Below are 24,921 nucleotides of genomic sequence, written 5' to 3'. Positions count from 1 at the left end.
GGCAGGGCATGTAGTGCGAAAGCAAGACAACCGCTGGTACTTAAGGGTAGCGGAGTGGATTTTAAGAGAAGGCAAGCGTAGCAGGGAGCGGTAGAAAGTTAGGTCTGCGGATCAGATTAAGAAGTTTTGCGGGGACACGATGGCCGCAGCTGGCGAAGGAGAGGGTTAATTGGAGAGACATGGGAGAGGCCTTTGCCCTGCAGTGGGTACAGTCAGGCTGATGAAGATGATGATGACATAGTTTTCATTTCATTTTATCCTCGTGCATTGGTAGGTGCTCACGGTGATGTCGGCGAATAAAGGATCATGACGATGCGTTTGAAACGACTGACGTCAGAAAGCCGGGGCCTAACCAGGTCAGCTGCGGCTGCGACAGGGTCACTTGCGGGCCTGCGATTGGTTGTTTGCATCCACACTTCTTGTTTTCGTTACGATGACTTCACGATGAAACGAAACGAAAACGAAATCAAACTTTAAGAACTACGACCCTTTGTTTTACATATGGAAGGCAGTTCGTAACCACACGCTGTGGCTTGGTGATCTTTGTTCGCAGAGAATTCCCGCCATTCTAACACTGCATCACCGCCAGCACAGCCCATATGGGTGGCCGGTTGCACGAAGCCATCGCACTTTTGTGCATGATAATCAAGGTGACATCGCTGGAGATCGATATAACGGACGGCGGCTACAAAGATCTGTTGATCTCAATCCACAAGGACGTCCCTCATAACGAGCCAATTGTCGAGAACATCAAGGTAAGTGCCCCAAACTTCATTTAATATTCGTTATTTTGCTGCATGCATCATGTTGAACATTTTTAATGTGCAGATAGGCGTGGACTAGCATCACCGTTAACATCAGACAGCGTACATTCTTTCCTAAAGAATCATATCTCCTTCTGGCCTTCGGGTGGTGAGCCTCTCGAAGCTAATCGCCTCCCTATCTAATCTCCTTTCGCAATATAACTTCCTGCCGCCCCTGTCAGAGTGTTCCGTCTATTGCAATCTATTGTGTTACAACAACAGAAATAATTCCTACCAGTTTGCTGCCCAATTTTCGCTTCCTTATGCCTGTTGAACTTAGTCGCATTATTTTTCCCTTCATTGGTCGTTCTACCATCTCCAATTTTATTTTAAAGCGTTTTGATTAGTCCTATGGATGCTGCGCCCAGGACGCATTGCTCAGATATACCCGAGACTACGGATTACAGTAAGCTGAGGTAAATACACTTACAATGCTTGCCGAAGGCAGGGTTATACGGTGGACAGTCTTGTTTCTCATGATCTGGATTTGGAGCCTCAAATTGGCTTAGGCTCATGCACTCCCGAGACACTTAGGAAACCTAACTGTATGAACTTTCCCCACCTTCTGAGACCACTGAACGCAGCTTCAGCTTTCTTGATAGAAATTTTCAGTCCATCAATGTTGTCCTTCAGTTCAAATGCTCAACTACGCCGGTGTCCGGTGTTTATCTACGATTTGGCAAACTTGATGAACGCAGTCGGGTAATATTTCATTCATGATATAGTGAATGCACAATAAAACTGATACCTCCACCACACTAACCTTTAATTGCATTATGCCCATAGCCAATTTGCCGCCGAGTCAACTGATATTAAATCGAGAGCTGCTCTGGCACGGACAACGCATGCCACGAAATTTGAGGGCAGTGGTTGAGCGGATATCAGTCTAGCTGTGTGCTAAGAAAATATAAACTACTCATGTGTAGCTTAGCTACAGTGTAACGCATTCAGCAGAGAACTATAGCCCGGGAGGCATGAAGCGAATGGTATCATCCTCAGCAGGACTCATTTAAGTTAATGCCGTGATAACGCACCACTTCCTAGCTCTGTTATAAAAAGTTCGCCAAGCGAATTTTGAATCAATTTCCAAATTTCGCATGTGAAATAGCTGTCCTTTTCTCCTTGTCTCGCTTAAATAAAGGCTGTCGTTGCTTTCTAACAGCATTTCAGACGAAGGAAAATGTAACAAAAGTCATTTGACAGTCATCCACACAGCGCAGTACAACACTCAATCCACGTCTCAATCGGGAGTATATTGTCTTGTGAAAATAGTTTCGCTGCAATATATTGTGGCAGTTACAATGGTGGCTACCCTTGCAAAATGTTTTCAGGACCAGCGCGTAGATTTAGCGATGTACGTTTGAATATAGCATAGACGCGTAAAAATCACACTGCCTTCGCAATTGGTACCTCTCCGAGAGCAATCACAGTATTAAAGGGGGATATCCAATGAGGATTCACTCTATCCGCCATGTTCCTCCATGATTTGATTGTGTACATTGTTGGGACGCGGGTCCGCAGTAGCTGTTTGGAAGCGGATCCACCGTGGTTGTTGGGACCCAGGCCCACAGGCATCGACCGGCTGGAGCAATGACGATGAGACAGGGAGTTTAAAGGAAAAACAGGAAGAAAAATGCATTCACTTATTTACTTCGTGCACAAGCGAAATACACGCTACATGCCAAGAGACATCAAAAGGGGGAATGCTCTAAACAAAGGAGGCGGGAGCTCTCAACTACACTCGTCAGCACAGATTACCGCCCTTTTCGTCCAATCAGGAAGGACTGTCTTTCTGGACGCTATCTTTGGAAGCGTCCCGGTAGCTGGTTGGCCCAAACTTGTAGCTGGAGAGAACTCTGCCCTCTTTCTCTCTCTCTCCATTTCTTGCTCTTCGGTCTCCAGCGTCTGCGATGACGCGCAGGCTCGGAGAGACGCAGGCCACAGATGGGTAGGGAAAGGGGGGGTTACTTCCGGACCGGTGTACTCGCTCTTTGTCAGGCTACGGTGGTTAAGTCTTGCGCTCAGGCACATGTTGTAAGTTCACAACAATAATTACATTTCGGAGTTGTTTGGCAACTCACGTGGATAGCATATGCAATAAAAGCTAGGCCTGGTATAATAGGCCTCTGAAAACACGGACTCGTTTCAAAAATTGGCTGGGGCTTAGCTAAGGTTAAGCCTGGATATCTCGAGGCGAAAAGCTGCGGTGATGCTTATGGTTTCGCTTAATGTTATGCTTTATGATTTAGCCTATGGATATGCTTACGATTTAGCTTATGGATATGCTTATGTTTTAACTTATGGTTATGAGACGTTCTTCTCGTTGTTCGGGTGTCTCGGACGCTCGTTGAGCTTTCAGCCTTTCATTTCTTCGCTCCTTTTCAGCCAACTCCCGTGGTAGCACTTCTCTCTTCTCCTTCCATGTTGAATGCGCACGCCTATTCCCTGGCAAGCGGTTATATAGCCGGCCTCCGCGATAAACACGCGCTTGCGGCGAACTTCAAACGATGACGCATAGCGCGCAGAAGCGTGCACCTGTCCTATCGGCAAGCGCGCTATATACCCCTCCTTTCAAATGCGCACTGCCTACGCTTCGGCAAAAAGTCAAACGTTGGCGAGGAGGAGAAGCGGCGGCGCACATGCGCAGTAGCCTTCGCCGTGCGTGACGTCACTCGTTCTCCGGCATACGCCGGCTCACGCGAAGCGCGGTGTTGACTAGCGTAGTGAAGCTTTTCGCTTCAAAAGCTCATAATAGCAAAAAGGCAAGGCAACATTGACATCCAAACCATGTTTTGCCACATGCAGGCACTGCTGCAGGCGTCGTCTGAGTTCCTGCACTCTGCCACCAATGGGCGCGTGTACTTCAAACACGTGGTCATAGACTTCCCCAACACATGGCCCGAGAGGAGCACCGCAAGACGGGTGTCTTGGAGCTCCTTTGAGAAGAGCGATGTCCGCGTACAACAGCCCGGATCAGCTCACGAGATGTGGCCCTTCACAAGGCAGTCGCGGCCCTGTGGCCAGCCGGGAGACTTCATCAAAATCCCACCGCAGTTCCTTGCGGAACTTAACGGGTCGACTACAACGCACTGCGGCAATCCAGGTTTGTGTAGTTTGAATGACTAGCTGAATTCCTGCTTACCATGGAGTTAATCCTGTACAAGACGCGTGTGAGAAGGGTGTTGTCGTTCGAACGAAGTTCACTTAATGTCTTGTAATTGCGCTACTTACATTAAGTTTGCACTTTGGGCATTTGAACCTAAATGATGAGGGTGGTATTTTTTCTGCTCTTTGTACGGGAAAGCGCCTGCTGGTGTGCCTTAGGGAAAACCTTCAAGGGCATTACTCAGTTTCAGCCACACCATTGCTAGCGACTAATGACTAGCATGCAGAGCGCAAAGAGGGCACGCAAAAAAAAAAAACTAGCTTGAAACAGGAAATTTGGACAGCGAAAATCTGGGATAGTTTTTCGTCGACTCTTAATAAGAGAAGTGATTGTTGTACACCTTTTCAAGATGAGCTATAAAAGGTCATAATAACGAAAACTGAAAATTTCCACGCTAAGCTACGTAATGCGCCAACCAAGCGACAGCTATTACGCTGTGTGCTCTTGCGTTGCGCCGCGACGCGTCATCCTCTCCCATCACTCTTCTACGTTGTACTACATTAGGCAGTGCCGCGCAAGGCTCATATACTTAATGGGTTGTCTTTTCCCGCCATTGGCAAACGAAATGATGGTGTGAGGGCCGCCCGCTCATGAAGGCGTTATTGAGTTTCACTGCTTCATTTACAGTTAGAATTGGCAACTCCCTTACCCCGCATGCTTGATGCGTATAAAGACAAATTAATTTGTTTTTATGTTATCCAGCAAGTGGGCCTACGGTGATTAAGGTGAGCCAATGTGTCCGCTCGCGTAGAAGCCACCGGAGCGCCATTGCGGTATTGGTAACACTGCGATCGGGAACTCTAGAAAGCAGGCCGCGGGATGCTTTTTTACGCGCCGCTGGGGTCATGCGGAGAACCCCATGCACTGCTCTATCCATTATTGTTCACTGTAATCGTGCGTTGTAGCTGCGAGCGCTCGCCCTCCACTCTGCGCCGGTGCTGTACAGTGCCCCTATCAATATCGTCGTCCTTTACTGGGTCTTGTGTCTGTGATTCGCGTTCTTCCCTTACAAAACTTTCTTTAGGCAGTGTTTAAACTTTTTTCTATCAAGTATACAAACTTTCTGTAGACTAATCCTATAGACTAGTCGAAAGGCAATACAAATCTTATAGGCAATGCATACACAATTTATATATTTACGACCATACACTTACAGTGGACTTCTTTCTGTCTTTGGACAGTCTATAGACTATGAATAGACGAAGGTAAATATCTATAGGAAGGCAATATATTCTACAAGAAGTGTACGGACAGTCTATAGGCCATATTGATAAGGGTCGGACACCCTCAACGACCTTATTGCGACCCGGACTTCTCGCCCTAGTGATGAGGGGAAGAGGGGAGGACATGAAAGCGGATGCTGCGTCCTTCTTCACACGCTTACCTCGTGCTCCTCCTCCGCTACTTATACCCCGCTTCCTTTCACGTCTCTTGGATAGCGCCACCATTTTAGTTGCGGCCGTCACTTCAAAATATTGATTGGTTAATGTGAAACGAGTATTGACCGTACTGATAGGATTTGAGAAGAGGGATTAACATCCATGCAATTCATTGACAGTGAACTTCTCGTTTGCTGAAAAAAATTACCTTGGTTTTTCCGCGCGAGAAACTGAGTTCTTGGAGTACGTTATGACACCTGAGTACACGCACACAACCTCCGATCCGGACCCCTGAATGTGATCGGCAGCTTATCGCTCGATTTCCCGAAAGAGGTGTGCGGTTGGAGTGAGTAAAAAAAAAAAAGGGTTCTTTTCTCACATTTCCGACTGTTCTTCAGATAAGCATTTAGAGGTGCTCGGAATAGTGAGCGACATCTCAGTCGCCAATTAAACTACGTGGCTCCCAAGTCAATCCTGCGACCGAATGAGCTCATTAAATCACGTTTTGATGATCACCTCTGATTACACGGAGCTGCCCTTGCGCTCCTGGCCTCCTATTATGCAATACAAGTGGTTTGCTTTAGATCATCAGTTATCTTGCGCATGGTGATAAGCGTGAAAGAATAATTGCTTAGAAATCTGCGTCTGTTGTGTTGTACCCTGCGTGGGCAAATTTACGCAGACATTGCTATCAGCTCAGCGCGTAAGGCGGAATGTTTTCTGCCGGCCTTCTGTATGGTATTTGCACAGCTGCACGTAACACAACTATACCTGCTATCCGTGAGCGCGCACATCGCGCGGTGCGTCAATATTGGCTCGATGATGTGGCGCAAAGAAGCGCTGCTAGTGATCAACCTGAACACTCTTTCCAAGTGTGCGCGAAGGCACGCTTCAGCTCACAGTGCTCGTTTGTACATGCTTTCACGTTTACAGCGTACGTGTTCGTGCACGAGTGGGCTCACTACCGGTACGGCGTGTTCGACGAGTACGGCAGCCGGGAAGACGACAATTTTCCCCTTACCTACTGCCATGACGGCAAGGTGAGCATATAATAAAGGTTAAAGGTGCAGTGAAAAGGAATCTGAACTCGTCTTTTTGCCGCGGGAACTCAATCTACACGTTCCCAGAATTCTTAGGAACTTCGATTTATTGCCTTGTGTGGCCGATTTCCCCAATTAAATCGAATTAACGTCCGGCTCCCGCCTTTTTTTTTTTTTTGAATTCTCCCCCGTACGGTGGGCGGAGTCGACCAACGCATGGAGTGCCTTTCACCCAGTCTCGTGGCGGCCTGCCGCTCTGCCATCGGCGGAGTAACACGTAGTAGTCCGTAGAAGCAAATAGCCCGCGCGTATTTTTATTTCTGCGGGCTTATTTTGCGGCTACATTATCTGCGAATGAAGCTATTTATTCACGGAAACCTAAAAAACAAAATAAAGCGAAAGCAAAGCCTCCACGGAGCTGGCTTAAAGGCACTCCACGCGTTGGTCGACTCCGCCCATCGTACGAGGGAAAATTAAAAAAAAAAGGCGGGAGCCGGACGTTAATTCGATTTAATTAGGAAAATCGGCCATAGAGGGCAATAAGTTGCAGTTTCTAAGAATGCTAGGAACGTGTAGATCGAGTTGCCGCGGCAAAAAGAAAAGTTCAGAATCCTCTTCAGTGCACCTTTAAGGAACTAGCGTGCGAGTAATGCATTAGCATTACAATTCTGTTCTCATTCCATACCAATTCTATTCAAATTCTGTTCTGATTTTATTCCATTCATTTGTAGTTGGAGCACTTGTAAGTACTAGTACTGCCTATTACTGGTCACGCTTTACCGTTCATAGTGGCGTCCCACCTTTTGGACTAATTGCGAGTTTTGTAACGAAGCCACTTTTTAGGCGACGCCGGTTTCCTCTTTTCGGAGCAGCATGATGTTTCCCCATTAATACACCCCAGCCGATGATAAAAAAGAAAACCTGAAGGATTGCAACGGGAGCTGTGGAAGTGCCATTGAAGGTAGATGAAGGAAATAAAAAACTAAAATCACTAGGTGCAAATTCTTAGGTACTCAGACAATAGATCCAGAAAAAGGCGACCTTAGTCGTAAAGGATAATTTAATGACGACGGCTGCTGATTTGAAACAGAGGTTTCGTTTGCCGATCGATGTAAGGAAAGAGTTTCGCTCTTTACGTGGATGCTACATTTCACTTCTGAATGGAACTTCTACTGCAGCATAGGACGTTGGGGGCGTCAAGAAGTTTGTACATTCCGCCTGCAGCTAATTAACTAAAATCCTGTCGCAAAATTTTGCTGCAGAATGCTGTATCAGATGCTGCATTATTGCGCTCGTGGAAATTGGTCACTTCATCGGCCGATGAAACTTTTATTTGCCAGTCTACTACAACCTGCGGAACATCAATAATTTGAGCAGCATAAAAAGTTTCTTAGAAATACACGCAATAGTATATAGCACAACGGTTGACGGAATCCCGTCTGACGAGGGGGAGCATGGGAATAAATGGGCGCTTCCTGAATAAAAAAAAATAAAGAAAAACTAACGTTTCGGGGTTCACATGGGTCCCCTGTTCGCAACTGCAGGGAATGGACGAAGCTGGTACCTTATGTACGGCATAGATGGCGTTCAGGCGGTGGGAAGACAAATCCTGTACCCAAGATGCGAGACTAGAAACGACGCTGTTATCCAGCAGCGAAGAAAACTTATCTTCTTACCTCGGCTCCTTTCTTGATGGGATACGGCAGCAACGTGGTTGGCGTGAAGCACCTATGGAAGTCAATGTTGGGGAAGTCGTTTAGCACACGTTGCTAAAAGGAAACAAGATTTTCGGGGCACTTGATCGCGTCTTTAGTATCCTGGATTCAGGCTTCAAGCGGATACTTATTCTTGCGCAATCACTTAACTGCATTCAAAAAGGTGTGCAGACTCCAACTGGCAATTTCAGGTTCTTGCAAATCAAGCTATTGTTAAAGTGCATATGACACAGGAAACATGTCAGTCTCTTCTTGAGCGTGACGAAATTCTGGATCTTTTTTCACGTCCTGTTCATACTCTCCGCAATGAGCAACGCAGTTGAGTCTATATTGTACCAAATAATATCTGGCCAAGACGAACTGCCAAATTAATTACTAGCGTTTTTTTCCATAGACACCAAGGTTTGACATTGCAGTTACGATTACGCCATCTATCTTTCTCTATTCTTCTCCTCAAAGGTAAAGCTTAACTCTTGTTCGGGGAGGATCCGCTACAAAGCCACAGGAGCCAGTGGGAAAAAGTGCATGATCACGCAAAAGTGCCAGTTTCTGAAGAACTGCACGGTGCAGATATTTCAGCCAGAAGTGGATCCCGCCGAAGCGTCCATCATGTTCATGCCATATCAAAGAAATGTAAGTGCGTGACGCCGTTTTTACTTTCACACAGACTCTGTTTAGGGCACTTAAAGTTAATTTCTGTGCAATTGTATCGCTTAGCTTATTTGCGAGTAACGCTTTAACTATGCGGCGTGCTTGTTGTGTTACTTGTGAGGTTTGTGTAACACGTAAATTTAAGCTTATACTGTGCGCTTCTGTGTTCTTTGAACTATGTCGTTGATAGAGAGAGGGCGGGTAAATGGGTTCCTTGCAAACACAAAGAAAAAAGAGATGCAGACGCTTCAGGGGTGCTTGGTGACGTTTCGACAAGTCCTATTGTCGAAGCGTTGGCAAGCGCCTTTCGAGCTATTCAGGCACATGTGAAGTAGGAAGGCCGAGGTTCAATGGAACGTAAGCAGAATTAACTTACCTCTGACCAAAAATAACACACAAATAAGTCTTACTGCCCGCACGCTCACCTTGGCTGGATGTATGTTTTAAAAAGAGAACTTAGACACAGGATTACTTTTTCCAGCACTCATTACTTGCAATATTCCTTAATAGGTATTTTTTTTACCATCATCAAGTCATTGCTTAAAGTTCGTTGGTAAAGTCGATGACAGTCTCAGGCTGAAAGTTCAGCAAAACTCTGCCTTGTTCTCAAACTACCAGCGCAACATCCTGAAGAACCTAGTCTGAATATCTATGCTCTGAACAGAACACCTTCCTGTGCGTGCCAGCGTCATTCCTTGTTGTTTATGGTGCCTAAGCGGACCAAAAGATAAGCTTCAATCAGCTCCAGTGCGTCATGATACGGCATATCGCATCGACATTCGCTTGTAACCGCAAATATCTGTCGCATATTGATACTTTTTTTTTTCATGTGCGGCTGGATCTACGTGTACAGCTCACACTGTTATCGCATGATAGCCTCTTCGCTGTAATCCTCTGTGAATTTTTGTTACCTCCCTCCCTTTCCTAGCGCGAAACATGAGGCGAGGAACATATTTCTGAGGTCAATTGCTGAATCATTCCTAAGACTGAAGGTTCTCTAAATCTCTGCGCCCGCCACCGACGTTGAAGAAATGTTATTTAAAAATGTGCTGCCATTTTCTTTTCGCCGGAGCACTTTGTTCCTGTATCAATCAAAAGTGAACTGGCGGCTCTATTTCCGCCTCCCAAAGTTTTAAAGCCGCTGGCTAGTTTTCTTCCGTTGCAGAAATTTACTCTCAGCAGCAAGAACTTAAGAATTTATGGTACAATTTTATTTTAAGTCCGTCCAGACAGAGCGCTCAGGCGTAGGACGTCATTGCGCTACAGAGTAATGTATACAGGGGGACATATATATACAGGGAGACATATATAGCCCATCTGTAGAAGCTGTTAGCGCAGCCAGCCAGCCTGTGACCGAATGAATCAACCAGTAAATCAATCAATCAATCAATCAATCAATCAATCAATCAATCAATCAATCAATCAATCAATCAATCAATCAATCAATCAATCAGTCAGTCAGTCAGTCAGTCATTCATTCAATCAATCAATCAATCAATCAATCAATCAATCAATCAATCAATCAATCAATCAATCAATCAATCAATCAATCAATCAATCAATCAATCAATCAATCGATCGATCAATCAATCAATCAATCAATTATTCAATCAACTAATTAATGAATCAAGTAATCCAGCATTCAATTAATGAATAAAAAAAATCAGTAAATCAATTAATGAATGAATGAATCAATCAATTTTATTCGACATTACTTGCAGATGCCTGGGGCGCAGCCAAAACGCCTTCAAGATGGGCTTTACAAGAACCTGCACCTTTTCAAGTAGCGAACTTATAAGGCAAAAGGGAAAAACATGATGAAATCGCTTTGCCAGTAGACTGACAAGTTTTCATCTAACGCTTTTTCATCAACTTTTAAGTTATAGCTATTGTCAGCACACACTGTGTATGCAACAATACATTGAAGACACAATGCAGAGAGCGCTTTCAGTTATAACAAAAAATTTACTTACATGACACGAAAACAACCTCAAATGCATATATATAGACTTACTAATAAGCGAACACAGTGAGCCAGGCATAACCTGTTATGTCTTCCTTAATTCAATCCCACTTTGCTAATATGTGGCATTAAGTGCACTGGGCAATGTACAGCGGCGTAACATCTGTTTTGCCCACTGTGTCCGTACCCGAGGAACCTAAAAGTGCAAAAAAATGCTATAGCATTTCCTCCGCATCAGTTCATTTGGTGGCCGCTAAATCTTTGAGCTGTTATTATCTAAAACTCCTTATACTGCACAGAAGAAAAACAGTTCAGGTAATGTTCACGAAATGTACCGTCTTTCGCAAAAGTAACCGAGCAGCCGCGCCGGCAACCGGAGCAGGCTTGCAGCCGAGTGATGGCGCTGCTATCTTGGGCGTTGGCCGCTGCTGCCCCGGCTGCGAGTGCTACTCGCTGCCTTAAACCTGCATCCTCGCTCAGCATGACAGCGCTCTAAACGCACGAAATTATCTCGCCGCGCATACTACTAGCTTATTTCTTATCATCTAAAGCAGGAGGGCGACAGCGCAGGTTTACGTCACCCAGTTTACACTATCGTCCGGGGAGCAGCGGCCAGCGCCGGAGACCACAGCGCCGCCGCTCGGCTGAAAGCCTGCTCCCGCTGCCATCGCGGCTGCTCGGTTACTTTTGGCAAAGACGTTACCTTATGCCTAAACCAAATGTAGCCGATGCAAAATTTTGTTCGTTGACCTTCGATATTTATGAATGTCCTCTTTAGCAACCACATTGTTAAGGGGATGCAATCTGCGTTGCAGGTCAGCCAATTCTGTGACTCCAACAAGGGACCGCGCCAGCACAACGCATTTGCTCCGAACAAACAAAATAAGATCTGCAACGGCAGGCCTACCTGGGAGGTCATCAGCGAAAATGAAGACTTCAAAAAGTGCGTTGGTTTTTGCTTGCATGGATCTAGCTAGAAAACACTAGTGTGCGTATCACTCATTTCAAGGGCCGTTTTTTTTTGCTTCTCACTACAAACACATCCAGAGCTGCTTCAATTGTCGCCATCAATGTACAAATGCTCACCCAGCCTTTAGAAAACGACAGAAGGCAAGGGCTCCAAGACAAATCGTCTCGTTTAAATCAGTGGGTTTTGGAGTTGTTTTAGGTTAAGGAAGGACAATGCAAACCCGGGTATCATCAAATCCAGCGCTAGTCTGTCTAGTCTTCTTGCTTCGTCCTTCGTCTTCTTCGCGCTGTACCCCCCGCGATGATTTATTACAAACTCGCCCAGCTGTCCATCCTTCTTCAATGTATTTCTATTGAACAGTGCCCTTTTCCGTGTTTCCAGCGCTCCTCTGTGTATTCTTCTTGCTTCGTCTTTCGTCTTCTTCGCGCTCTACCCCCCCCCCCCCCCCCCCCCCTGATGAATCCAGTGTTCAGCACAACATCCTCTCTTCCTTACTTGTGCAGGGCCCCTCGGTCCGACATGTCCAAGCGCATCCAGGTGTCCTTCGAAGAGACGCAGCAGAAGGAAGTTTTGCCGCAGCGAGTTGTACTCGTCCTGGACCTCTCGGAGAGCATGATTGTAAGCACGGCCAGCGTTGGCATCGCAGTTCCATTAACTTAGGAGGCCGTCCACTGGCGGCCCATTTCTTCTTCTTGTTACGGAATGAACAAACACTAGTGCAGCAGCAATTCGGAGATAGGTAGGCAGACATTAATGGTCAGTGTCACGAATGAATTGGTCAGCGGCCGCGACAGAGGTGCGAGCCCTATCCACAAGCAGCATTGCGCACATCATGGTTAGGGCTTCGCGGCCACGCACCAAATTGAATTATGCGCGCCGTTTCGTTCACCTTTACTTTTAGCGCAGTGTTATTCGCAACATAAACCCTAAAACGTCAACTTCTCTCATAAGCTGATTCGTCTCACTGCACAGCGCCGTTATTAGATGCAGATGTCTTTGTTGGATAAACTCACAGTTTAGGTACTCTACAAATAAAGGCAGCATTTTAATAGGCATTTTATGACCCTTTAGTAGGCACAAGCAATCAGATGGCTAGCTCCGCACATAAAAGAATCTTCTCTGTGGCAATCAGTTGATATTCTCAGCTGTTATTTTCGTGTCTTGATCACTAACACTTCTGTTAAATTTTGTGACGTTGTTATAAAGTTGACTACCTCTTCTAGCAATAGAATAATTAACCTTAGACAAATCCCATTGCACAAAGGAAGCCACTGGTGGGAGGGCAGGCTATAAAGTTTTGCCCCGCATCTTTAATGAAAAACTTGTACAGAGCACCCGGCGGAACCGCATCAAAATTCACCGCCTCGTAGAAAAGAAATTCATTATTTCAGAGCCAGAATTTGATGCACTGTACTGAATAAATCACAGGGTAGCAAGTCCGGAAATACATTAGAAGATTTCCTGCGACATGCGTCGATCGCCAGCCGCCGAAGCTGAATGGGCATGGAATAGAAGGAATTCGGGAGTTTAAGTTGAAAGCCAGTTACATTATTTTGGCGGCGGTTTATTAGAACATGTCGACAAGTAGCAAGAGAGGCGACGTAAAATCCTGACAGTTAAAGGGATGCATCAGACGAGCACGAATTCTTACGATAAATAACTATTGTCGCTAAATGCTAAATGTCAGCGAACAAAAATAATGTGCACAAAATGCTGGGGCATTTAATAGGTGCCGAACTGGACCGAATTATTGCATGCCAATGCAACAGTATAATTTGTCAGGGGCGCTTGAGTTGAGCTTTGGTGAGATTTGAGGCTGAGGGAGATATACTGCTTTTGCAGGCATTATGTTATGGGGCGAGAAGTTATGGGGCGAGAAGAGTTTCGCAGGGCAAGGATAGCCTTGGCTGTAATGCAAGGAACGGTAACGTAAGGATTGCAGGCTATGTTTTGAAATCTACCCTCTAGGACAGCCTTACGCCGCAGAGGTACTTGGCTGCATAAACAATGTCATAATTTGGTCAATTAGAGCGACGGAAGCTCATACATCTCGTTCTTGAGAGCTTCCACACTTGACATGCCCAGCGAAGCTCTATACCGCAGCATGTGCGACTTCTTTTCTTTTAAATGTGGTAACTCACTGCGCGCGTACAATGTAACTTCCGCTCCTTACCTGGAGTTTTTTGCCGATGAAGATCACGTACTAGGGTCTCTTTAAGAGCTTAAAGGGCGAATAAATGCCTCTCGGGAAGCTTTGATGAATGCTCTAATTCATAGAACATACCTTGGAGGCCAGCCGTTATTAGGCTTATCAATGCGTGATATGAATGTCTGGTAGCTTTACTTGACAAATGAAAGAAAAAGTGATTCAAAAGTAGTAACCGCACTGACTCACAGCTGACTGTCGGTCAGCTTATTCGCGAAGTGCAGCTCTACAGCTGACATTCATTTTCTCTATGGACTGGTGTATGCTAAGGCATGGCTGCGATTAAGTGAACATTGCATACACTTTCAAATTTGAGCAACGTTTGGCGTTTTCAATGCAAAGAAGAAGCGATGTGCTCTGAGTAATTTTTCTTTGCAGCTCATGTACTGAGCACAAGGAACACGCTCGGCTTTAAGTAGAACAAAATGCATGGGCAGTGGGGTAGAGATTCCTTGGGGCTCGTGCTTAGCTGAATTTTCTTGCACAAGCAAATGATGCCGAAATAAGTGCACTCTCAGCTATTAATTATCTTGACTGTTGTTATTTTGAATCTTACTTCTCTGGAAAAAATGTGACTGCTCTATTTCCACCATTTACAAATGAAACATTTCGTAAAATTGGTGCATAAACCTACTGAGAAGTGTGCTCATTCTGTGGTAGTGCGCCTGTTGAACCTGTTGAAAAGGAGCAGTCTACGCAGCTGTTTTCGTTTATCATTTAGGCGCCCTTTGAAACAGGGTTTCGCTTTACGACAGTGAGGCCAATCATGGAGAAGCGTTTGGGGTATGCGCACTCGCGGGGGTAAAAATTAATTTCTGGGTTACTTCTCTAACTGGCCGTTTCATAGTCATTGCAGTGGATGAAGCATGAACATCTCCCGACGCTTATAAAGATTTCATAGACCTGCTTTTTCTGACCGGGCAGCAATAATTTTTTTTTCTGTGAATCCGCCTCCCCCAAGCTTTTTTTTCCACTACTCTACCTCGTTTGCTCATTATAGAATAATAGCCGCCTGGAATTCCTGAAAGAAGCTGCGCGCCGGTACATCAGTGACATACCGGACGGTTCGAAGCGGCTGGCAATGGTGGTTTTTAGCAGAATCGCCCTCGTGTACCACACCCTGATGCCTGTAAATGTCAACACGCGGCAAGGATTCCTGGACACAGTCGACAGGCTGCTGCCATATACGTCCACCTGCATTGGTTGTGGTCTCGAGCTGGCATTGGAGGTAAGCAAAAATTGGAGCGGATACTGAAGCTCCGCCTTAAAGGTATGACGCGATAGCGTAGTGGGTTAGGCTTCCCATTCTCACCAGACTGACACCTTTGAACGCATTTTTCGTTTTCTTTCACTTGTTTCAGTTATTAATTGATCAATTAGACACCGCAAATTTTCTTAATTAACATCAAGCATTGGCTTTTGCTTCTGAATGTTTTCACACTTTTGAACCCTCTTTTTGAACTTTTTCATCGTTTTAATCAATTAATTACAGTGATTTCATTAACTCCTCATCGCCTATCACACAACAATGAATCATCAATCACTAGAATCTCCCGCCGCCGCGGTGGCTCAGTGGTTATGGTGCTCGGCTGCTGACCCGAAAGACGCGGGTTCGACCCCGGCCGAGGCGGTTGAATTTCTTTGGAGGAGAAATTCTAGAGGCCCGTGTACTGTGCGATGTCAGTGCACGTTAAAGAACCCCAGGTGGTCGAAATTTCCGGAGCCCTCCACTACGGCGTCTCTCATAGCCTTAGTCGCTTTGGGACGTTAAACCCCATAAACCAAACCAAACTAGAATCTCCCGCCGCGGTGGCTGAGTGGTTACAGCGCTCGGCTGCTGGCCCGCAAGACGCGGGTTCGATCCCGGCCGCGGCGGCCGAATTGCGATATAGGCGAAATTCTAGAGGCCCGTGTACTGTGCGATGTCAGCACCCGTTAAAAAACCCCACCGGGTCGAAATTTCCGGAGCCCTTCACTACGGCGTCCTGTATAGTCTGAGTGACTTTGGGACGTTAAACCCCAATAAACCGAACCAAACCAATCACTAGAATCACAGATTACCATGATTCGAGTTTTTTTACGGAGCCCCCGATTATTCCTGACACGCGGTGCCTAGGTAATACTCTTACGCCGACGGCTTATCGACCGAACAAGCTGTGTCGATCTTGTGTAAAATAGATAGAGGTTCTATTTTGGTCACAGCTATGACAGATAACAGAGTGTTGCTGAGCCTGTACAAAATTTACACACCTCGGTCTCAGAAAGAAGGATGCCAGGCACCTGGCTGCGCTGTCGAAGGCCGCGTCTGGTCTCTTTGTAGATAATGAAATAGCGCTAATCAAAAATATTGAATGTTTGCAGAATTGTGGGGTGCTTTCATAGTTCAGTAATATTGCTGCAGAGCGGGTAAGCCAGAAATAGATGATTCAAAGGCTCTTAAAGTCCACAAGCCTAATGTCATGGCAAAGCGCTATAGCGAATTTTACGGTCTGCGACAAAGCCATAGAAATCTTAGAGGCGTACAATTTTTGATAGGTACTAACAGGGTGCCGCTTGATAACACAAAAATAAATGGGAAGGTTTCTGCGGAGAGAGCGAATTACAGAAGTAGCTTTGGCCATGGTTATAAATTACCAGCACTCTCCTTAAAATTAACCCACACAGCATTAGACTCAGACTGTTAAAAGAAGGGAAGGGAACTCTATTAAGCACAAACGATGACAGCGGTGTTGCTGAAATACGCAAAAAAAATATGGTGCCCTGCGTGGCCACAGCATTGCTTGGCAGCATTCGTGGGCAGGAAACCAATTCTGCTGTGAAGACTGGCGACCGTTAAGTGGAATAGCAGGCTCGGTTCTTAATACCAAAATTTTTCTGGTTGTGAATTAAATTCGATGCTGAAAATACGACAATATCTGTAGTGACAATGGAAAATTTTCTGTTGCGTTTTTTTTTTCCGGGGGGGGGGGGGGGGGAGCGATGGCTGAAGGCAGCGTAGCGCGTTAGATAATCAGTGGTGGTGACAATGATTCACATGTTTCCCGGTGATGAATTTGGAAAAGGGCCGAGAAGGCCCAATGCCAACTTCCTCAAACTGGACTCTGGAAACTTGTACGGGATGTAGAAGTCCAGATGGCTTGGCAGGAAGTCTTTGCCATCGCTGACTATCGTCGTACGTACGCACGTGATATTGTACTGTGGCCGCAAGGCCTTCCACTCGTCAAGACAGGCCTGCGAGATTTCTTCACGGGGAGGCTCTGGGATGACGAGGAGGTAACCTCGTCGTGTTGGAAAAATTTTTTCCTTTGTGTAGTATGTTTCTGCGGATACAAAAGGGGGACTGCTTTCTTGCGAAGGGCTGGAAAACCTCCGTGACATGGGCTTCCAGGTAGTCGATAAGAGGTTCCAGCTCCGAATCCTCACGTAGCTGACTGACGAACGAAATCTGATGCGTCCCAAATGGCTCAAAAGTTTTGCTTTCGAAGAAACGTATCGGCTGTCGAGCTTGCCGACACATCACTACCAATTTCTTTACTCACTCGTCCCACATATCAGATCAAGTGATCATATCAGATCAATTTCTTTACTCACTCGTCCCACATATCAGAATTCCTCGCCATCTGGAAACACCTTATCAGCGACCTCGCCTAAACGTTGCATTTACAAACGGCTTGAGATACCGGTTTGGTATAGCAAAATAAACAGCCCGCGTTGTAACAACTGCGATGACGATTTCCACAGTTTCGATAGATCGAAACTGTGGGAAACATCCTGCTTGAGGGCCCCGCCTATGTTGACAAGCGTGCGTACAATGAGCACTGCATGGAAAAGCTCTCCCCAGTGCCTCTAAGAATAGACAGTGTTTTAGGTCCCTTAGCCTGACTTAGGCAACAGATACTCGCAATAAACTTTTTGTTCATGCATTTATTTCGAATTGCGCATGTCGATAACACCTAATTTCCCCTTGTATGTTATCCTCATACATTCTTCACGATGTGAACTTTGTTAGCTCATTTGTTGGACTATGCACCTCGTCGTTTCAAATGTTACGCCATTAGTCGCCGGTGCACCTTAGTACGCAATTAATGGCCGCATTCTATCTTCTCCAATTTTTATTCATTTAATTTTACAGTTTCCGCACCACTCCCATTCCGTCTTTATGTCCTAAATATCCTTCCCCATGCCAAGCAGCATGCCGGTGATTTTTAAACACCGGCTAAATTTTCTGTTTTCCCTTAATGGATTTCGCTGTCTCTCGAAGGCTCCGATGAGAGGAAAGTTCGATTCGTTGTCTTCGCATGCAACCTCGCCTGGAGAGCTGCAGAGGAGAGCTGGAGCATAAGCCGGTTTGCTACTCGCTTCCCCATAACTCCAGGGGTGTTCCGCGGTATTTAGTTAGCTTCTATCGAATTCGTGCAAACAGCAATCGTCGAGTTCAGGTAACGGCGCCTTACTCGAGCTGCTGCCGTCAGGATTAAGTCAGTGAAGGTCCTGGTAAGCCCCAGACCAAAGTGCAACTTCGTGGGCTACAACGGTGCAAACGCGGCCAACTGACAACCTCTGTGTGAGGTCCAAACAATTTTATTCGTCGTAAAGAGCGTGCAAACCCAGCTCGTGGAAGTGTCAGGTGCTATTGGGTGGGCAACGTTAGCCACTCGGTGAAGGTTTTGGCGCCAAGGCATAGTTGCAAAGCTGCATATTGGCGATGCAGCGTTTTCCGCAGACACGAACGCGCGACGAGGGAAAAGAGCAGTGACTATGGTAATGCCTTTTATTTACTACATTTTTACCTAACACAGAAGGCTGTGTTCATTTCATGGCTCATCAGGTTCCGCGGATGAGAAATAATCCCGTTTGGGTTTGTTGGCAAGGGAAAGCGCTGGCACTTGCTCGGTCGATTCGAAGGGATCCTATGGTGGCGGCATGGCCAAGGGAATTGGTTAGTTGCGCGTTCAGCCGTTAGTAGCCGCCGCAGTGGCTAAGTTGATATGATGCTCGGCTGCTGACCCCGAAGAAGTTTGTTCGATCCCGGCCGCGGCGGTAGCATTTCGATGGAGACGCAAGAAGCCAGTGTACTGTGCCGTGTCAGTGGACGTTAAAGAAACCCAGGTGTTCAGAATTATCCGGATTCGTCCACTAAGGTGTACCTCGTAGCCTGAGCCGCTTTGGGTCGGTGAATCCCATAAACCGACGAACCAAACCATTACCATTAGGGTTAGTGTTGGCTCACCCCGAAACTGCTCAAGAATTTCAAGGCGCACGTTCCCTGTTTGTGGCCGGCACTCAAGGGATTAGTTGAGCATTCTCGTCTCCAAGGAAAAGAAAGCTAAAAATGAAATAATTCAGGACATTTTCAGGATTTCGCTGTCAGTGCGCCCCAGTGTGCGGCGGACGTCAGTGCTGCAAATAATTTGAAATAATGAAGCCCGTTTTACGCAGAACGCAGCTCTTTTTGAATGGTTTGGTCGAGAAGGCATTTTTATAGCACTCTAGCAGTATTTTTATACATATTTCGCCAAAAATATAGCAAAAGGCAATGAGTTTTTATTAACTACCAACACTAGGGGCACGGCAGTCTGGGAAGCGCTGGAATTGGTTTTGTCAACCCATGCGGCGGGGAATTTAGCGGCATGGACTCAGGCATTTCATGCGCGGTGCGCTTCTGCGTGTAATAAAATGCTCCATGCAGGCAAGGCTTAACGTAGCGCAAGCCAGGCCAATTGTTTCTAGCTGGTCGCAAAAACAGATTGCAGATATTCTTATCGGCGTCAAAGGTACGCAACGGGCTTCTGGTTTGCCTATAGAGGCATGGGCAGTCTGTACCCTACGCTACCGCAGGTGCTGAACACCACCGACGAGACTCCGGAAGGTGCCATCATTGTGCTCATGAGCGACGGCGTGGAGAACGAAAGTCCCTTCATGGATGACGTCATGCCAAAAGTCGTGGCAGCAAAGGTCGAAGTCAGCACGATGGCACTGGGTGATGCGGCAGACGAGAAACTGGAGAAACTAGCAACAGCGACCAAAGGCAAAGCGTTCTTCTTTGATGACCTCCAAGGAAACACAGCTCTGCAGATGGAGTCTGCTTTTGTGGCAGCTACCACGAGTCAGGCCGACGAATCATCTGAAAGATATACTCAGGTACGTACCGCCACATTGTGCGTGACGCAGCTAGGAGCGGAACCGCACGAAAAAAAAAATGACTGCAGTATGAGCTCTTGATAGCTTAGTAGCAATATTTGCGTCTGTTGGAATTCTTTTTACCATAGGCAGATTAATGGCTATCTTATTTGTGGCTGCTGGAGCACTTACCTAAGCGGACTGTAGCAATCTCAAGCAGAAAGTGAGCTGCACATGTGGTGACAAGTTTCGATATATTGGGCCTTTCGAGATCAAAGCATTTTAATGAAAAGCTCCTCAAGCTTTTATCCCAAAAACGAGGCACGCGTTTAGGCAATTTGTTGGACTATCTAGGGCATTACTTCCGGCATAATTCGTTTCCGAAGGCGCTGAAACTGCATACATGCATACATGCACGTACTCATACACGCACATGCACGCATACATGCACGCACTCAGCAGCGCCAAAATAACACGGTTTGTAACCTATGGAGGCACGAAAATTACATAAAAGCGCAAAGCTCCTCGTAATAAAACACAAAAAACACACCTCAATAGGAACAGCGAGCACATTTGCACATTTTGAAAAATAAAAGCCCCCTAATACACAGATTGAAGGGACACACATAAAGACAATTGCCCATCACAAAGCTTGCCAACAGAACTTTTTACAATGCATTTCAGCAGTTGTTTCAATGCAGTACTTACTTCGCTGTAGACATTATTAGCCAGGATTTTACTTTATATCTGAACTCTTTAAGCGACTGTAGCTATTCACCTTCCATCGATGGAAAATCTATTCGATAGGATAGATAGTACGAAGGCACTGTGAACACATGGGAGCATAGCGCAGTAGATAAACGCAGTGACATATGCGGCCTATCAGCAGAAATAAATTTGTAGGCACATCAGTTGAACAGTATGCCACGTTTACTTCTGACTTTTCTGTAGGTTTATACTAAAAAAAAAAACTCAAAATATGTTCTATATTCTGGCGGAGAAATAGGCAGGCTGAAAAAGGACTTTCGGGGACATAGTCGGTAAGAAATTCGCTGAGCTCTTTCCATGGGTACATAACGGGGGGAACAATGGGACTATGTCTTCGTAATTCGGGAAAATTTCAGGATTTTGTTTTCTGTTTGCATTTCATGATCCATTTACTTACGTAAGACTCAATATTAATGTTAGAGCTTAAAAAATTGAGAAGCGATTACGATAGTCGGTAATGGGAAATTTGAGCGCAGGTCTTCACATACCTCCTGCCACCGCTGACAGGTGGCGTGGTATACGCTGCTAGTCCGTTTATTTTTTTGTATAGATGTTTATTTTATTATTTTTTTTGTACATTTTGGACGGAATCTGATAACAGATGCTCTCCCGCTGTAAAGGGCGTGAACGCGACATTATCATCTTCATCATCATCACCCTCCGGGATCTTGCCGTGGCAGCCACCTTCTGGTTGCCCATTCCTCCGCTCTCGCCGTGGCAGGCGGCGTCTTGCTCTGCTAGTACCTGCCATGGTTGTCAGGTGGCGCGTTACACCGACAACGCCGCCGACATGGAATCCTCGCAGGGGCGCTTAACAGCTGCGCTGTAAAAAATATAGATTCGAAAGTACAGTACACAAAATACACTCGTTCCTAATGGGGCAAGCATAAACTACCAGCGAAACTAGTATAAACTATCGGGTAAGTATAAACTAGCGGGTAAGTATCAACTACCAGCGCGGGGATACAGTGGCCGGAACTGGCAAAGGACAGGGTTAATTGTAGAGACATGGGAGAGGCCTTTGGCAAAGGACAGTGTTAATTGGAGAGACATGGGAGAGGCCTTTGCCCTGCAATGGGTATAGTCAGGCTGATGGTGATGATGATGACCAGCGAAATTATGCAGCTGCTTTCTATTTTGGTTACTTGCAGATTATGGACCGCCCAACGCTTTTTACTCGAACATTAGACCAGAAGTTCATACTCGAGCGCAGTTTGGGCAACAACACCATTGTCGTCATTCAACGCGTCCCTCCAGGCAGCGGGCACATCACAGCGTGGCTCGTTGATCCTAGCGGGCAGAAGTGTCAGGCTTGCCAAGAAAGTGGCAGAGACGAAATCAAGACCATCTTCTTACCCAGTCCAGCGAAGGTAAGGCAGGAAATTGGCGTAGAAACAAGGGAAAAAAAGAACCGAGCACTGCTTGATAATAAGTCGTTTCGTGATTTATTTAAAAGGCAGGAACATGGACGCTTCACCTGGAGAGCTCCAGCCCGTCCGAGGTTGAGGTTAACATACAAGTCAAGTCACAAGCCAAGGAGCAAAATGACGAGCCGATTCGAGCATCCTGCCGAATGGCCAGCCTAGAGGTGACAAAACCGATGGAAGCGATCATTCTGGCCACAGTGACTAAAGGTAGTATGATCATTCTCAATGCTGAAGTCACTGCTGAGGTCACCAGACCAAAGCCGCCACACAAGGTTACCGTTCGACTCAACGACGACGGTCAAGGTACGAATTTCTGATTCCTAGTTGCTGTTTACTTCTTTCTGTTGTCCTGCTTCAGTGCTAGCGAACGCTCAGACTGTAGCATTTGCAGTTTAGCCGATGTTACTAGACGACTGGCCGTAGTGGCAGAACGTATGTGAGAGGAATTTGAGTTGTAAGACCTTTAATTGTAAACAAAGCTGCTGAGAAGTCAACTTATAGCCCCAACTACACCAAGGCCACATTGCCTAAAAATCTGTATGGAAATTAAGTAAAAAACAATTGTATGATGAAATGAACGGCGGCGCAACAAGAACACTAACAAGAAAGGGGTCACGACATGTGGTATCCACATGTGGTGTCCCCTTTCTTGTTAGTGTCCTTGTTGCGCCGCCGTTCATTTCATCATGCACCCACTCGCGGTTCAGGTCATTCTTCTGAAAAACCAATGCATAGCCCACATTTTTGAATTTTCTGCAGAGAAGTGTCGGAGAAGCTTGCGAAAAACTGCCAGCTTTACTTACCCTCTAACAACTGACGACAGTCGATCACTTCTTTTGCTTTAGGGGTTATTTATCTGTACTACATCATTTCTCACCAATAGAGTTGGTTGAGATTCATGAGTGGTGCACAAAATTTCGAACTTCACGATTGCAAATTTTAGATTCATATAAAGTTTTTCATCTTCGTATACAATTCGGGCAGTCATGCAGAACAGGCAATCAAGCATGACGAGCAAAATACGAAGCAGCTGAAGGAAAATGTGGAAGTATACAGCGCAGCTCAGCGACAATGTGTTCCTAATCCTTGCGGAGTGTTTGCTTCGGATCTAAAGAGCATGTCTGCATAGTCTGAATGTACGCCTTTTTAGGTACAGGGTCAGTCAAAAGTTACAAGGCCACAGGGTTTGCTTCTGACCAGCATAGTCGGGCAGTTGAGATACCCTCGAAGCTGAAAATATCTGTAGAGAATAGAAGAAGGATCGTTCTACCATCTGAGAACCTTGATAGCTTTATCGGAATCTCAAGTGCCAGGATATACCGATGAAAAGCGGACCATGTGGCCTGGGAACTTTTGACCAACCCTGTACGTTAAAGCGGGTGTGCAAAAATCCTCATGTGCTTCCCGCTTCAACTTACAAAATGTTCGACCACTGAAAAATGACGCACGAGGTCTATTCTACCATTGCCTTTACAAATGAGGAAATGTGCGTTCCATCCTGTTGGTCAGAAGAAAAAAGAAGGAAAAACAGCTAGAGCTGCAGGTATTAAGAATAGAGCGACTGATGCGATCGCAAGCCGTAAACATACATTTATGCGTTTTGGCCCTTCAGAGGCGAAAAGAAATGCCAGAGCAGTGTCAAAATGAAATTTTGAACAGCAAATAGAACATTCCAGCACGCTGCTGACGTTGCTGTTCTAAGATCCACGACCGACTACTTTTCCATATTTAAAAATTATCAGCAATGCTACTAGAGGCATGAATATTGTACACGCAGTTTTCGTAGCCTCACGTCGCTACTGATTACACAGATCTCGAGAGAATATTTTTGAAAAAATAATCAATTCTTTGTAATGAAGTTTAGGTGATGCCGAATGCTCTCCTCTCAGGGCATTTCGTTCTCTAGTTCAACACTCCACCCTGTGTTCTCACTTAGAACCAGACGTCCAGGCGAACGACGGAACGTACTCAGGGTACTTCACCCAGTTCGCCGGGAGAGGAAGGTACGCTGTGGCGGCTCACGTCGCAGGCCACCAGAAGACTCGGCTGGTAGAACCCAGGCCTGGTTCGGGCAGTTTTTGCACCACGGACCACATGCTAACTTCATCTGCAAGTGAGTTTCTGAGTGCTTTGTTATCATTAGGCGTTCCTCATAGCTATGGTCACGTTGGGACGTTAAACCCCATAAAATGCGTAAAGCGCAAACCCTTGTTCTCATTACTTGTGAATAACCCCCCCCCCCCCCCGGGTGGCTCAGTGGTTATGGCGTTCGGCTGCTGACCCGAAAGACGCGGGTTCGATACCTGCCGCGGCGGTCGCATTTCGATGGGGCGAAATGCTAGAGGCCCGTGTACTGCGCGATGTCAGTGCACGTTGAAGGACCCCAGGTGGTCGAAATTTGCGGAGCCCTTCACTACAGCGTCCCTCATAGCCTGCCTCGCTTAAAGTCGGTAAATCTCATAAAAATAAAAAAATAAAAATTATTCCTTTGAATGACAGACACCGGCATATCAACCTAATCATCCTTGCGCTGAACTCAAGATGTAGAGACATGTTTTATGCGAAGATTTTGAAAAGTTGGATTGCTTTGTGTACAACATTAATGTAGCGGAAGGTGCAACTTTAATGACATGCAAAACCAACTAAGCACTGCTGGCATTCACTGCAAACATATTTAAATCATCGCGGTGCTTTCAACTATGAACCCTGAGAT

At 46.0% G+C, this 24,921-nt stretch overlaps 1 protein-coding gene across 1 annotated transcript in view; it reads left to right on the top strand.

The window, feature by feature from the left end:
* The first annotated feature begins 599 nt into the window (after positions 1-599).
* Positions 600-24,921, top strand: part of LOC149336963 (calcium-activated chloride channel regulator 1-like) — a 33,564-nt gene continuing 9,242 nt past the window's right edge. The window contains exons 1-11 of the mRNA XM_089554792.1: positions 600-755; positions 3,609-3,906; positions 6,282-6,388; positions 8,563-8,736; positions 11,533-11,660; positions 12,191-12,305; positions 14,894-15,121; positions 19,732-20,034; positions 21,933-22,151; positions 22,238-22,511; positions 24,145-24,321. Of these exons, the coding sequence (XP_089410918.1) occupies positions 600-755; positions 3,609-3,906; positions 6,282-6,388; positions 8,563-8,736; positions 11,533-11,660; positions 12,191-12,305; positions 14,894-15,121; positions 19,732-20,034; positions 21,933-22,151; positions 22,238-22,511; positions 24,145-24,321 (2,179 nt within the window). The remainder of the gene's footprint in view (positions 756-3,608; positions 3,907-6,281; positions 6,389-8,562; positions 8,737-11,532; positions 11,661-12,190; positions 12,306-14,893; positions 15,122-19,731; positions 20,035-21,932; positions 22,152-22,237; positions 22,512-24,144; positions 24,322-24,921) is intronic.

Source organism: Amblyomma mixtum, chromosome 7 (genome assembly GCF_055824585.1).
Source record: "Amblyomma mixtum isolate Tamu chromosome 7, ASM5582458v1, whole genome shotgun sequence".
NCBI lineage: Eukaryota > Metazoa > Arthropoda > Arachnida > Ixodida > Ixodidae > Amblyomma > Amblyomma mixtum.
Note: the sequence above shows the minus strand (reverse complement) of the source record. Positions and strands in the feature narration are given on the sequence as shown.